The 14,582-nt window shown below is 45.7% G+C and overlaps 1 protein-coding gene across 3 annotated transcripts in view; it reads right to left on the minus strand.

Annotated features, from left to right (window-relative positions):
* The window catches only part of AGMAT (agmatinase), a 49,494-nt gene that overhangs the window by 22,198 nt on the left and 12,714 nt on the right, over positions 1–14,582 (minus strand). Inside the window, exons 5-7 of one of the 3 annotated variants that reach the window (XM_030185896.1) lie at positions 13,239–13,418; positions 11,578–11,662; positions 9,686–10,039 (exon numbers count right to left, since the gene is read on the minus strand). In XM_030185896.1, coding sequence (XP_030041756.1) covers positions 9,966–10,039; positions 11,578–11,662; positions 13,239–13,418 — 339 coding nt within the window. In that variant the 3' untranslated portion in view covers positions 9,686–9,965. Of the gene's footprint in view, positions 1–3,154; positions 3,709–9,685; positions 10,040–11,577; positions 11,663–13,238; positions 13,419–14,582 lie in introns of those variants that run through there. The other 2 variants (XM_030185895.1, XM_030185894.1) reach the window with 2 other exon arrangements.

Here is a 14,582-nt window from a genome sequence, read left to right on the forward strand (position 1 = left end):
CCTCTGCTCCTGCCTCATCATGCCCCAGGAACAAAATGGTACCCAAGACTCCTAGCAGTAGTCTCATGGTACTACCACTAGGTGTCAACCTTTCAAATAAGGAAGGCCTTTTGCCATTTTCTGGAAATTTGACCCCCTTAGCAGTAGTACCTTCAGACTACCACTAGGGGTAGTGGATGCAATGTTTTGTTCTTTGGGTGGGATGGGGTGAGAACAGAGGGCGACCACTCCTGATCCCCACAGACCACCAGGATCTCCTCTGCATAGGCTGTGGAGATGAGTGGGGGCCTGGGGCTGCACATGGGGGAAGATGTGTTGGGAGAAGCTTGTCAATAAGGTGGGGGGGGGGGGGGGGGGTCAGTTCTGAGGACGGATTGGCTCCGGGGTAGGGTCTGTTCTAGGAGGGAATCCAATATGAAGGGTCCTGACCGGGGGGAGGGGGATCTGATGCTGGGAGGGGAAGGTCAGTTTGCCGAATGTAGATTTGTAAAGGGGCCCTTTTGAGCAGGAAGTATGCTCAGCCTTACTTCCTGCCCTAAGAAGCACCTTGCCACAACATATGCGCGGGAAGGAGCAGGTATAAATCCCAGGGTCGAGGGTACATTCATGTGTTTTTCCATTCTGCAATAGGGAATACATGTGTAAATTTCAGGCCCACCCTCATGCCCCCTTGCAAAGTAAATGTAGATGGTACACACATAACTTTCTGAAATTGGGTTTTACAGGTGTTTGCTATATATACATGTAATTGCCGGGTTTTGTACATGTCTGAGCTTGTAAAATAAGGGCCATAATTTTGAATATAAACCGTTTTGATGTCTATATGATGTAATGTGGTTTTATAATTATTATTATTTATTGCATTTGTACCCCACATTATCCCACCTTTTACATGACTAGTGCTCCTGGCCTTTGGGTTCCTGCACCTTAAAGAGGGCAGATTTTATGGGATGTTATTGCTCGGATTACAGGGAGACGGAGGAGGAGGGAGAGGCGTTTTCAACACGCAGCCTATTGGGAGCTTCTCTGAACTGACTAATATGAAATCGATCCCTGAGCACGGGATCATTATTGCTCTGCTTTGCAGCTCTGACTGTATTCTGGCCAGTCAACTCTGAATTAATCATTAAGCAAAATAAGCAAATGCTTAGGGCACCAAAGGAATGGGGGGGGGGGGGGGGGGGGGCACCGCAGAGTTTTTTCCCCTAGCTGTCATGCCCTTAACTGTTTCACTGCCGTCTGCACACCCAATATCCAAGTGGATTTCAGTGTTTTTTTCTAATCATTATACATACATGTGGTGTTTTGTTTTGTACAACAGTGATATTTCTCAGCATTCATTGAGTCTGAGAAGTGTGAAGTGGAAGAACAGCCTAGTGGTTAATGCAGTGGCCTGGGAACCAGGGGAAGTGAGTTCAATTCCCACTGCAGCTCCTTGTGACCCTGAGCAAGTCACTTAACCCTCCATTGCCCCGGGTACATAATAAGTATCTCTATATAACATGTGAACTGCTTTGATTATAGCCACAGAAAATGAGTATATCAAGTCCCATCCCCCCTTAATGACACTTATGCAATGGAAAGGCCAAGGGGCACCATTTTGGGCCGTGCTTAGGACATCAGTCGACCTTAATGTGGTCCCGTGACCAGTTGCACAGTTACAGAGGAATGAACTTACTACAAAGCTCTAGCAAGTTATAACTTCACAAGCAGTGATATGAGGGAGAGGGAGGGGGGCTTTATACAAATCATTCAGTAATTGCATTCTATGTTTTAAGCCCATCCACATGATTCCTGCCCCGACGATTATTATACTACTACTACTATTAAACATTTCTATAGCGCTACTAGACTTACGCAGCGCTGTACAAATTAACATGACCATGTCTCACAATCTCCTTATGCTCATTCCTCAATCTCTTCCTCTCCATCCTTCCTACTCCTTACCCCTCCCTTTGCTCATCCTATCTTTGTTTACCTCTCCATGCTCAATTTACATATCCTCAAAACCCCACTAAACATAAACATAGGAGATGACGGCAGAAAAAGACCTGCACGGTCCATCCAGTCTGCCCAAGAAGATAAATTCATATGTGCTACTTTTTTATTTGTACTGTCCTCTTCAGTGCACAGACCATATAAGTCTGGCCAGCCCTATCCCCTCTACCATGTTTACTACAACTTGTAACATTCTCCTTCAAGACTTTGTAATTCTATTTACTTTGTAAGCCGCATTGAACCTGCTTTGTGTGGGAAAGCGTGGGGTACAAATGTAATTAATAATAATAATATTCTAGTGGTTAAAGAAGCAGGCTGAGAACCAGGGAAGCCCAGTTCAAATCCACTGCAGCTCCGGCAAGTCACTTAATAATTGTAGATGGCCTCAGGTAATAGATTGTGGGATCTCCGTGGATGGGGAAATATCTGTGTTTATGTTTATTACTAAAACTTAATTGCCAAAAATTGGACCCGCCAAGTCCCAAGCCATGTACAATTTAAAATCCAAAACAGTAGAAGGAAAAGGAAAGATATCACAAACACACTAGAAACCAAAGATCTAAGAGGCTGCAGCTTTCATCATACCTCCCAGTGATTAAACGATCTCAAAAGCTTAGAGGAGTGAGGTTTTTAGACCACTCATCTCGCAAATCATGGGCCAAGCAGAAAAAGGTGTAAACGAAAGCCCCAAACCCCTTCACACCAGAGGCGTAGCCAGACAACAGATTTTGGGTGGGCCTAGGCAAGAAGTGGGTGGGCACCAAGTGTTCCCTTCATCACCCCCCCCCCCCCCCAAAAAAAATAATCTCAGCTGGTGAAAAAACCGCTCCTTTCCACCTTGGCAGTCTATAGCAGGCATGCGCTGAAAGCCGAGCATGCGCAGGTGCCGGTATTGTGGACAGTAGCGTTTTCGTTACCATCAGGGGGAAGTCTTCAGCTGGTGGAGCTTGGGATCCCCACTGGCTACCGCTAAACGTGTGCTAATGTTGGGTGGGCCTGAGCCCTAAGTGGCCCACCTGTGGCTACGGCACTGATTCACACCTGTTTTATTTTACTGTAATATCTGGCACAGCTGTTGTATAAAATCTCCTACATCGGTTCTTTGCCTCAATCTCAGCACTTGTCAGTCCTTCACATTTCTGAGTTGGCTTCTTACCTTGCTCCAGGGCGGTTGGAAGTTCCTGTGTCCAGGGGCACCCCGACAAAAGCTGCGTCCAGTCCCTCTGCTGAATCCTGGACGGGCAGTTTCATCATTGAGCAGATTCCTACCATCCTGGCTGTGTTTTGAGCACTGGGTGGCATGTTCAAGGGTCCATGAGAAGCCGATCTCTGGGGGATGGGTTGGTTATTCACCCACTTCCTGGATCTAGGCAGGAGGTGGGCAGGTGGATAATGAGCTGTAGGGAACAGAGAAGCAGATGTGCCCCTTCCACCATCTCTGCTGCTGCTGGTGCCATCTCTGCTGCTGCTGGTGCTGCTACTGCTCAGCCAAGGCTGTCTCTTCAAAGCTAGGTGAGGACTGGCTGTCAGAAATCTTCCTGGAAAGCTGCAGAGTCTGCTTTTAAAGGGAGTGATCAGAGCCGCCATGCCACCTGTCACTGGCAGAGGTAGCCCTCGGGTCTCTCCTGCAGGCTCAAAGTGCAGCTGCTGACTTGCAAAAGAGATGCTCCTCCTGCGAGACACACCTCCTCTCATTCCTCATCTGTCCCCAAAGTCCCCTCCCTTTGACTTTCAGAAGAGACACTCCTCCTGAGAGACACACCTTCTCTCATTTCTGCTCTCTGCCCCCAGTCTCCTCCCTTTGACTTGCAGAAGAGACACTCCTCCTGAAACATGTCCTCTCATTCCTGTCCTCTGTCCCCAGTCCCCTCCCTCTGACTTGCAGAAGAGACACTCCTCCTGAGAGACACACCTCCTCTCATTTCTGCCCTCTGTCCCCAGTCCCCTCCCTTTGACTTGCAGAACAGACACTCCTCCTGAAACATGTCCTCTCATTCCTGTCCTGTTCCCAGTCTCCTCCCTTTGACTTGCAGAAGAGACACTCCTCCTGAGAGACACACCTCCTTTCATTTTTGCCCTCTGTCCCCTCCCTTTGACTTTCAGAAGAGACAGTCCTCCTGAGAGAAACATGTCCTCTCATTCCCATCCTCTGTCCCCAAAGTCCCCTCCCTTTCATTCACAGAAGACACTCCTCCTGAGAGACACACCTTCTCTCATTCCTGTCCTGTTCCCAGTCTCCTCCCTTTGACTTGCAGAAGAGACACTCCTCCTGAGAGACACACCTCCTATCATTTCTGCCCCCTGTCCCCAGTGCCCAGTCCCCTCCCTACACTCCTCCTCTTATTACTGTCCTCAGGGTCCCCTCCTGCACTATCTAGAAAATGAAAGTCCTGTCCCTAAAGAAAAGAATGATTTCTACCTACTGCAGTTGTCAGAAGGTAAAAGAGAAAAGAAAATGTCATGAGGACTGCACTTCTATGTAGACTGTTATTTCCACTTGATATGAAACCTGATAACAGAAAGGAATTCTAATTGTTAAGAATGAAAGTTTCATTATGCTCAGGGCTTTTTATTTATTTATTTTTGTTGGTGAACTGAGTTGATATTCAAAGCACTGCTATGCATTTGCCAGCAGGTGGCAAAGTGAAACCTTGGTTACTTTTGTACATTCCGCCCTTATACAGATAAAACCCATTAGCTTAACTTGCTAAAAGGCTACGTTTTCACTGCACAATAAGGCATTAGAGAAGGTCGAAGGCTGAGCCACTGCTTAAAGCCTTTTGACATTAATATTACCTTGCTAAATAGGTAAGTTATGCATTTACTTAAATACTTCTTAATATGTTTGCTTGTTAATACACTATCATGTTTTATCATTATCATGTTGCCCAAAATCTTTCTGCTTATTACTAAATGTATACTTTATCATGCATTCTCACTATTCATGATGTATTGTAAGCCACATTGAGCCTGCAAAGAGGTGGGAAAATGTGGGATACAAATGCAACAAATAAATAAATTTAGGTTTAGGCAGATAACCTACCCAAAACACAACAGGAGCAGCAGGCAGCAGCAGTGAGGTGATTAAACACGCAGATGGCACGAAAATATTTGAACTTGTAAAACGGCATCCAGACTGGAAATTTACAGGACGATCCCAGGAAACTGGGAGGATTGGGCATGCAAATGGGAAACGCAATTTAATGTGGACACGTGCAATATAATGCACATTGGGAAGAATGATCCAAATGATAGTTACTCCACGTTAGCTTTCACTTTAGGAGTCGGCACCCAAGAAAAAGATGTAGCTTTCATTGTGGACAATACTGTGAAATCTTCTGCTCAGTGTGTGGCAGTGACCAAGAAAGCGAACGGAATGCTAGGAATGATTAGGAAAGGGATTAAAAAAAAATAAGACAAAGAATATTATAATGTCTCCGTATCACGCCATGGTGTGACCTCACCTTGAGTATTCTGTGGAATTCTGATCACCGTATCTCAAAAAAAGATATAGCCGAATTAGAAAAGGTTCAAAGAGTGACCGAAATGATTAAGGAGATGGAACTCCTCTCATATAAGGACAGGCTTAAAAGGTTAGGGTTATTCAACTTGGAGAAAAGAAGGATGAGGGGATGTGAGAAAGGTCTACAAAATCCTGAATGGAGTGGAATGGGTAAACGCAAATTGATTGTTTACGCTTTCAAAAAGCGAATTGGAGACAATATGTTTTCATTCAATAGTTAAGCTCTGAAACTCGTTGCTGGAAGGTGTGGTAGAAGCACTTAGTATATCTGGGTTTTAAAAAAGTTTGGCTAGGTTCCTGGAGGAAAAGTCCATAAAATGCTATTCAAGTAGACATGGGGAATACCAACACTTATCCCTCAGGGTCGGTTAAACCTCGCTGAGCAAACTGGCCACCGATATTCAATGACATTTAACTGGCTAGTTTTGCACAGTGACATAGCAAGACAGGCCAATTTGGATGGGCCTGAGCCCAAGATAAGGGGGGCACACAGTTTTTCCCCATCCCTGTTCTTCCCACTGCCCCACCGCAATAAATGCCTGAGCTGGTGGGTATCCCCAAGCGCTCTCCTCTGGTGGTCAGAACATTACCACACCCTACATCCAATGGTAAGGTGACTAATTTAAAGAAAGGTGCAGATGAGGTCAGAGAGATGATTAAATACTATCTCAGCTAGGGTATGAGTGGATAAACATGTCCTGCTGGAGTATGTGCAGACCGAGTCACTCCTTGTGTGTGTGAGTGAGACTAACAAGTTAGTTACGTCTTCCATTAAAGGACTGGTTGAAGAGCCAAGCTTTCACCTGCTTCCTGAAGTAGAGATAGTCTTGCGTTAAGCGCATTCCAGAGTATGGGGGACACTCTGGAGAAGGCTTGCTTGCAGGTATCACATTGTGTAATGTCTTTCGGAGAAGGTGTGGTTAGTGATAGTCCTTTGACAATGCAATTATGGGATAACTTTATAATATCAATGGTCGCCGCATCTCAAGAAAGATATAGTAGAATTGGAAAAGGTGCAGCGAAGGGCAACGAAAATGATAGCGGGGATGGGACGACTTCCCTAAGAAGAAAGACTAAGGAGGCTAGGGCTTTTCAGCTTGGAGAAGAGATGGCTGAGGGGAGACATGATAGAGGCATATAAAATAATGAGTGGAGTGGAACAGGTGGATGTGAAGCGTCTGTTCACGCTTTCCAAAAATACTAGGACTAGGGGGCATGCGATGAAACTACAGTGTAGTAAATTTAAAACAAATAGGAGAAAATATTTCTTCACCCAACGCGTAATTAAACTCTGGAATTCGTTGCCGGAGAACGTAGTGAAGGCGGTTAGCTTGGCAGAGTTTAAAAAGGGGTTGGACGGTCTCCTAAAGGACAAGTCCATAGACCGCTACTAAATGGACTTGGGAAAAATCCACAATTCCGGGAATAACATGTATAGAATGTTTGTACGTTTGGGAAGCTTGCCAGGTGCCCTTGGCGTGGATTGGCCGCTGTCGTGGACAGGATGCTGGGCTCGATGGATCCTTGGTCTTTTCCCAGTGTGGCATTACTTATGTACTTATGTCCTCTACTTGGCTCACTTTTATTACATAGAGCAGTGATTTAACCTATTGTGATGTCATAGTGGCTCATTCCACCAATAAGAGTCAACCTCATTAGTGATGTCACAATGGCTTGATTGTATAGAATGTTTGTACGTTTGGGAAGCTTGCCAGGTGCCCTTGGCCTGGATTGGCCGCTGTCGTGGACAGGATGCTGGGCTCAATGGACCCTTGGTCTTTTCCCAGTGTGGCATTACTTATGTACTTATGTCCTCTACTTGGCTCACTTTTATTACATAGAGCAGTGATTTAACCTATTGTGATGTCATAGTGGCTCATTCCACCAATAAGAGCCAACCTCATTAGTGATGTCACAATGGCTTGATTGTATAGAATGTTTGTACGTTTGGGAAGCTTGCCAGGTGCCCTTGGCCTGGATTGGCCGCTGTCGTGGACAGGATGCTGGGCTCGATGGACCTTTGGCCTTTTTCCCAGTATGGCATTACTTATGTATTTATGTAGTTTTGGTTTCTCACAGGTGGGTTTGCATGGTGCAGTAATGGATAGTACCAATGATTATAAAGATGTCCTGGTCTATGTTTACAGAGTGAAAAATGGCAGTAGGGTGTCTTCAACAGATGTTGTGGTGTGTTATTTCAGGACTGGAGTGAAAGAATGGGACATGTTCCAACAGTGCTGGACATGGAAGCATGCACGCATATTAATTTTAACCCTCGCTGGAACATGCTTTTCTCAGGCTGAAAAAACACAAAGAAAATCATAGAGGAATTTGCCTTCTTAGCATATAAGCAAACATTTCTCAACATCTGTTGTAAGAAAAATAAGCACTGATCCTTTCATTTTAATTATTATTTTTATTTGTAAAGCAATTATAAACTGTATTGGAAACTATTTTAAGACATTCATACTGGTGTTGATATTGCATTTTGACATGTGAATCTGTTTGATATAATGCCCTGGAGGCGAAAGTGTATTCATGACTTTATAGGCATTGGTTGGAGATCTCGTGTGCTGGTGTGATGTCTGCTGGATTGAATGGAGCTGAGCTATTCATTCATTGTGATAACAGTTGCACCTGGGTCTGTCCTTAGAGGACAGCTGTTATTTACTCCCTTGCCTCAACCCGTTTCTGACTAACAGGGTGGTATGGTCTGATTTGGTTTCTAGTCATCAGAACTTAACAGAAAAGCAGTTCCTAAAACCTAGGTGCCTGTACATTTCTACCACCCGGAAGATGTGGGCCTACGTGATTTTTGGTTGCTATCTGCCGCAGTGCGTGAAAGGTTTGGTTGGAATCCTGACACATCAGAATTTCCAGGGTGACGACTGTTCTGTCCCCCTCTTTTAGAAATGGGATCAGCTGGCAGATGTGGACCCTAAGGCCCATCCTGTCTGCCAATATCATTCCTGTTCCAGTACCAGCTGATCTCTGGTATTCCCTCACTCCTTTAGTAGAGAGGTGTGGTAGCCATGTTAGTCCACTCTTAAAGGTTATCAATAGAAATCAAACAAAATAAAACATGGAAAAGAAAATAAGATGATACCTTTTTTATTGGACATAACTTAATACATTTCTTGATTAGCTTTCGAAGGTTGCCCTTCTTCCTCAGATCAGAAATAAGCAAATGAGGTAGCAGATAGTATATATGAGAGAAACATCAAAGCATTACTTTGACTGTCTGACAGAGTGGGAGGGTGGGGGTATGCATGGGGACATCAAAGCATCCTCACTCCTTTACAACTCGGGATGCTGGGAATTATTAGGAAAGGGACAGTGAATAAGACCAAAAATACTAAAATGCCTTTGTATAACTCCATAGTGCATCCGCACTTTGAGTATTGTGTTCAGTTCTGGTCGACGTATCTCAAAAAAGATATATTGGAATTAGAAAAGTTTCAAAGAAGAGCGACCAAAATGATAAAGGATATGGAAAAGCAAAAGAGGTTAGGGATCTTCAGCTTGGAAAAGAGGTAGATGAAGGGAGATACGATTGAGGTCTACAAACTCCTGTGTAGAACGAGTAGAAATAAATCGATTTTTTACTCTTTCCAAAAGTACAAAGACTAGGGGACATTCGAGGAAGTTACATGGAAATACTTTAAAAATGAATAGGAGGAAATATTTTTTCACTCAACGAATAGTTAAGCTTTGGAACACTTTCCCGGAGGATGTGGTCACAGCGGTTAATGTATCTAGGTTTAAAAAAGGTTTGGACAAATTCCTGGAGGAAAAGTCCATAGTCTGCTATTGAGACAGACATGGGAAGCAACTCCTTGCCCTGGGATTGTAGTATGGAATGTTGCTACTCTGAGATTCTGCACGGAATCTTGTCACTCTTTAGGTTTCCAGAATCTTGTTATTCTTTGGGGTTCTACATGGAATGTTGCTACTCTTTGAGATTCTCCATGGAATCTTGTCACTCTTTAGGATTCCAGAATCTTGCTATTCTTTGGGGTTCTACATGGAATGTTGCTACTCTTTGAGATTCTGCATGGAATCTTGTCACTCTTTAGGATTCCAGAATCTTGCTATTCTTTGGGATTCTACATGGAATGTTGCCACGATTTGGGTTTCTGCCAGGCACTTGTGACCTAGCTTGGCCACTATTTGGAAAACAGGATACTGGCCTAGGTGGACCATTAGTCTGATCCAGTATGGTTACTCTTATGTTCTATCACATGTTTGTGCTCCTTTTGGCACCATTTCCATGTGCGTTTTGTAATCATCCTTCCTAGGGCTTCAGCATTTGCACTAATTGTGATGATGAATCTATTGAAAGGCACACTTTGGCACATGGAAAGAAGATTTGTGTACAATCCTGGAGTCAAGCTTAGATTTCAGTGCATCGGTTGAGTTGACGTCCCGGCTGGGATAGATTTGATTAGAAGCATTTCACTCCTGGCAGAACACACAGCATCTCAAATAACATGTTGGCAGCAATCAGAGCTGTGTTGCCTGAAAGAAAGATGACAAATTTTTAAAACTTGGTTGCTACGGACTAACTTCGGGCTAAAATTATTCTATTAAACACCGAGAGGCCATGGCGTCTCAGCATTTACTGCCAATGGCGTCTCGGCGTTTACCGCCAGTTGATTTCTACCATGAACTAAAAACGCTACTGCGGTTTAGTAAAACATCCCCATTTTTTTGTTACATTTGTACCCCGTGCTTTCCCACTCATGGCAGGCTCAGTGCGGCTTACATGGGGCAACGGAGGGTTAAGTGACTTGCCCAGAGTCACAAGGAGCTGCCTGTGCCGGGAATCGAATTCAGTTCCTCAGTTCCCCAGGACCACCACTAACCACTAGGCCACTCCTCCACTGTTGCTACTATTTGAGATTCTACATGGAATGTTGTTATTCCACTAGCAACATTCCATGTAGAAGTTGGCCCTTGCAGATCACCAATGTGGCCGTGCAGGCTTCTGCTTCTGTGAGTCTGACGTCCTGCACGTACATGCTAGTGGAATAGCAACATTCCATGTAGAATCTCCAATAGTAGCAACATTCCATGTAGAATCTCCAATAGTATCTATTTTATTTTTGTTACATTTGTACCCCGCGCTTTCCCACTCATGGCAGGCTCAATGCGGCTTACATGGGGCAATGGAGGGTTAAATGACTTGCCCAGAGTCACAAGGAGCTGCCTGTGCCTGAAGTGGGAATCGAACTCAGTTCCTCAGTTCCCCAGGACCAAAGTCCACCACCCTAACCACTAGGCCACTCCTCCACTCCCCATTGTGTTTCACACCCCCAATCATTCTGAAATGTTAGTGCCTATGGACTGATGTGGTACCAACCACCAGGGCGCCAAGAGACTGGGCCAGGCCCGGGACAAGGCCGCCCCCGGGCCCCCCCCCCCACCCGAGGTCGCCGGGCCCCCCCTCCACCGGGTCCTCTCTCCACCCCCGGGCCCTCTGCACTGACCTTAAGCACCTCACCTTCGAAAGCGCAGCAACAAGCAGCGGCAGACCGCTCCTTCCTTCCGTGGCCCGCCCTCGCGGAAGTTACGTCAGGCGAGGGCAGGACACGGAAGGAAGGAGTGGTCTGCCGCTGCTTGCTGCGCTTTCGAAGGTCAGGCGCTTAAGTTCAATGCCAGGGAGCGACGGAGGGCGGGCGGGCCAGACTGCGGTGGCGGCGCTGGGCCCCCCCCGGAGGCTCAGGGAATTTTGTCCCCCCTGTCCCCCCCTCTCGGCGGCCCTGCCAACCAGTAATCTTGTACAGGGTTCCCAGTGATGGAAGGAAATTGATGTTTTTTTCAAGATATCCTCAATGAATGTTAATCAGATACGTTTGCAGACATACGGCCTAAGAATGGGATTCATTTGCATAGTTTGGATAGCCTGAAAACTAGACCTGTCTGTGACCTTTGAGGCACTGATACAGTAATTCCTGTAATAATTGTCTCTGTCAGAGATAGAATTAGGAAGAGTGAGGGATTTTTCATCTGGAATCTGAACCTACTGAGTGTTGGGTGCTTTTTTTGAAACTCACCAGAAGCATCATACATTGGTGCCACTTCCACAAGGTCACACCCTACGATATTCAGTCCTTGGCAGCCACGAATAATCTCCAGGGCCTAGAAAACAAGAGAAAGCAGGATTGCTTAACAAATATTTCTGTTCTGTGTTCACAGAGGAATGGCCAGGATTAGGACTGCAGAAGACAAACTTAAATAGAAATGGAAGTGTGGAAGACCTTGAATGATTTTCAGAAGACTATGTTTGTGTGAAACTGAACTGAAAGTAGACAAAGCAACGGGGCCAGATGGCCAACAGCTGAGGATAATGAAGGAACTTGGGGAAGTTCTGAAGGCTCTGTCGTCTGACCTTTTCATTGGTTCTTTTGTGTCAGAAGAGGTCCTGGAGGACTGGAGAAAAGTGGATGTGGTTCCTCTCCACAAAAAGAGGAGAAGATTTGGAGCTATAGTCCAGTGGCATAGTTACGGGGTGCCATGGGGGCCTGGGCCCCCCCCCAAATTGGCTCTGGGGCTCCCGGTTTGGCTAGCGGGAGTCCCCAACCCCCACCAGCTAAAGAGTTTGTCCCGCACTGGTCTCACATTGCCTGGCGCCCTGTCCTGTTTTCAGTCGCTGTGCACGCGCTGGAGGTGGTGGAAACGAGGACTGTGTCTGAAATTTAAGAAAGCATGGGACAGGTACTTGTGACCAGCAGAAGAAAGGAGGTTTTAATGCCCCTGTATAAGACGTTGGTGAGGCCCCACCTGGAGTATTGTGTTCAGTTTTGGAGGCCGTACCTTGCGAAGGATGTTAAAAAAATGGAAGCGGTGCAAAGAAAAGCTACGAGGATGGTATGGGATTTGCGTTCCAAGACGTATGAAGAGAGACTTGCTGACCTGAACATGTATACCCTGGAGGAAAGGAGAAACAGGGGTGATATGATACAGACATTCAAATATTTGAAAGGTATTAATCCGCAAACGAATCTTTTCCGGAGATGGGAAGGCGGTAGAACGAGAGGACATGAAATGAGATTGAAGGGGGGCAGACTCAGGAAAGATGTCAGGAAGTATTTTTTCACAGAGAGGGTGGTGGACGCTTGGAATGCTCTCCCGCGGGAGGTGGTGGAGATGAAAACGGTAACGCAATTCAAACATGCGTGGGATATGCATAAAGGGATCCTGTGCAGAAGGAATGGATCCTTAGCTGAAATTGGGTGGCGGAGCAAGTGGGGGGAAGAGGGGTTGGTGGTTGGGAGGCTAGGATAGGGGAGGGCAGACTTTACGGTCTGTACCAGAGCCGGTGATGGGAGGCGCGACTGGTGGTTGGGAGGCGGGAAATACTGCTGGGCAGACTTATATGGTCTGTGCCCTGAAAAAGACAGGTACAAATGCAAGGTAAGGTAAACACATATGAGTTTATCTTGGGCAGACTAGATGGACCATGCAGGTCTTTTTCTGCCGTCATCTACTATGTTACTATGTTACTTGAGATCTCTTAGAGAAAGGAGGAGATAGTGGTTGCTGTGGATGGGCAGACTGGATGGGCCATTTGGCTCTTATCTGCCGTCATGTTCCTATGTTTTTAAATACTGATGTATTGATGCACTAGACCTGGAAATCTGCAAATTGTCAAAACTGAGGGTTAGCCCACTTATCCGTAAGACCATCCATTTATCCTTCCTTACTGGCATTATACCTGACTGGGGGTAAGACCAGCAATCTCAGGTGTGCCAGTTCCAGGTGCGTAGGCCGGATCAAGTCCATCAATATCAAAGCTGATGTAAACCGGTTTCTCTCCCATCTGCTGTCTCACTTCACTCATCAGTGGAACTAGTGACTTAAACCAGCAGTCTTCAGCAGGAACCACACGAAATCCCTGTAGAAAACAGGACAACAAAAATGAAACATAGGTAAACCTGGGACAGAAGCAGAAATTAGAGCTATGGAAGGGGATTCCAGTCAAAAGAAATCCATGCCTCATTTTCTGAACATGTGACCTGAATCATATTTACAATTTAAAGTTGCACCTTTATTTCGTATACTTGCCTATCATAACGATAGCTAAGCAGTTAAAAAAAAAATCAAACACAGAATAAAGGGGGGACGAGTAATAAAAAAGAAAGACAAAGGAGGTCTAGGTTACAATAATTCATGAATTAATGAATTGACATGTTAAAGCAGGATCATAAATCATCATAGTGGAGGAGTGGCCTAGTGGTTAGGGTGGTGGACTTTGGTCCTGAGGAACTGAGTTCGATTCCCACGTCAGGCACAGGCAGCTCCTTGTGACTCTGGGCAAGTCACTTAACCCTCCATTGCCCCATGTAAGCCGCATTGAACCTGCCATGAGTGGGAAAGCGCAGGGTACAAATGTAACAAAAATAAAATAGATACTATTGGAGATTCTACATGGAATGTTGCTACTATTGGAGATTCTACATGGAATGTTGCTATTCCACTAGCAACATTCCATGTAGAAGGCTGCGCAGGCTTCTGTTTCTGTGAGTCGTGCAGGACGTCAGACTCACAGAAGCAGAAGCCTGCGCTGCCAAATTGGTGATCTGCAAGGGCCGACTTCTACATGGAATGTTGCTAGTGGAATAGCAACATTCCATGTAGAATCTCAAATAGTAGCAACAGTGGAGGAGTGGCCTAGTGGTTAGGGTGGTGGACTTTGGTCCTGAGGAACTGAGTTTGATTCCCACTTCAGGCACAGGCAGCTCCTTGTGACTCTGGGTAAGTCACTTAACCCTCCATTGCCCCATGTAAGCCACATTGAGCCTGCCATGAGTGGGAAAGCGCGGGGTACAAATGTAACAAAAATAAAATAGATACTATTGGAGATTCTACATGGAATGTTGCTACTATTGGACATTCTACATGGAATGTTGCTATTCCACTAGCAACATTCCATGTAGAAGGCTGCGCAGGCTTCTGTTTCTGTGAGTCTGACGTCCTGCACGTACGTGCAGGACGTCAGACTCACAGAAGCAGAAGCCTGCGCGGCCACATTGGTGATCTGCAAGGGCCGACTTCTACA

Source organism: Microcaecilia unicolor, chromosome 13, assembly GCF_901765095.1.
Source record: "Microcaecilia unicolor chromosome 13, aMicUni1.1, whole genome shotgun sequence".
NCBI lineage: Eukaryota > Metazoa > Chordata > Amphibia > Gymnophiona > Siphonopidae > Microcaecilia > Microcaecilia unicolor.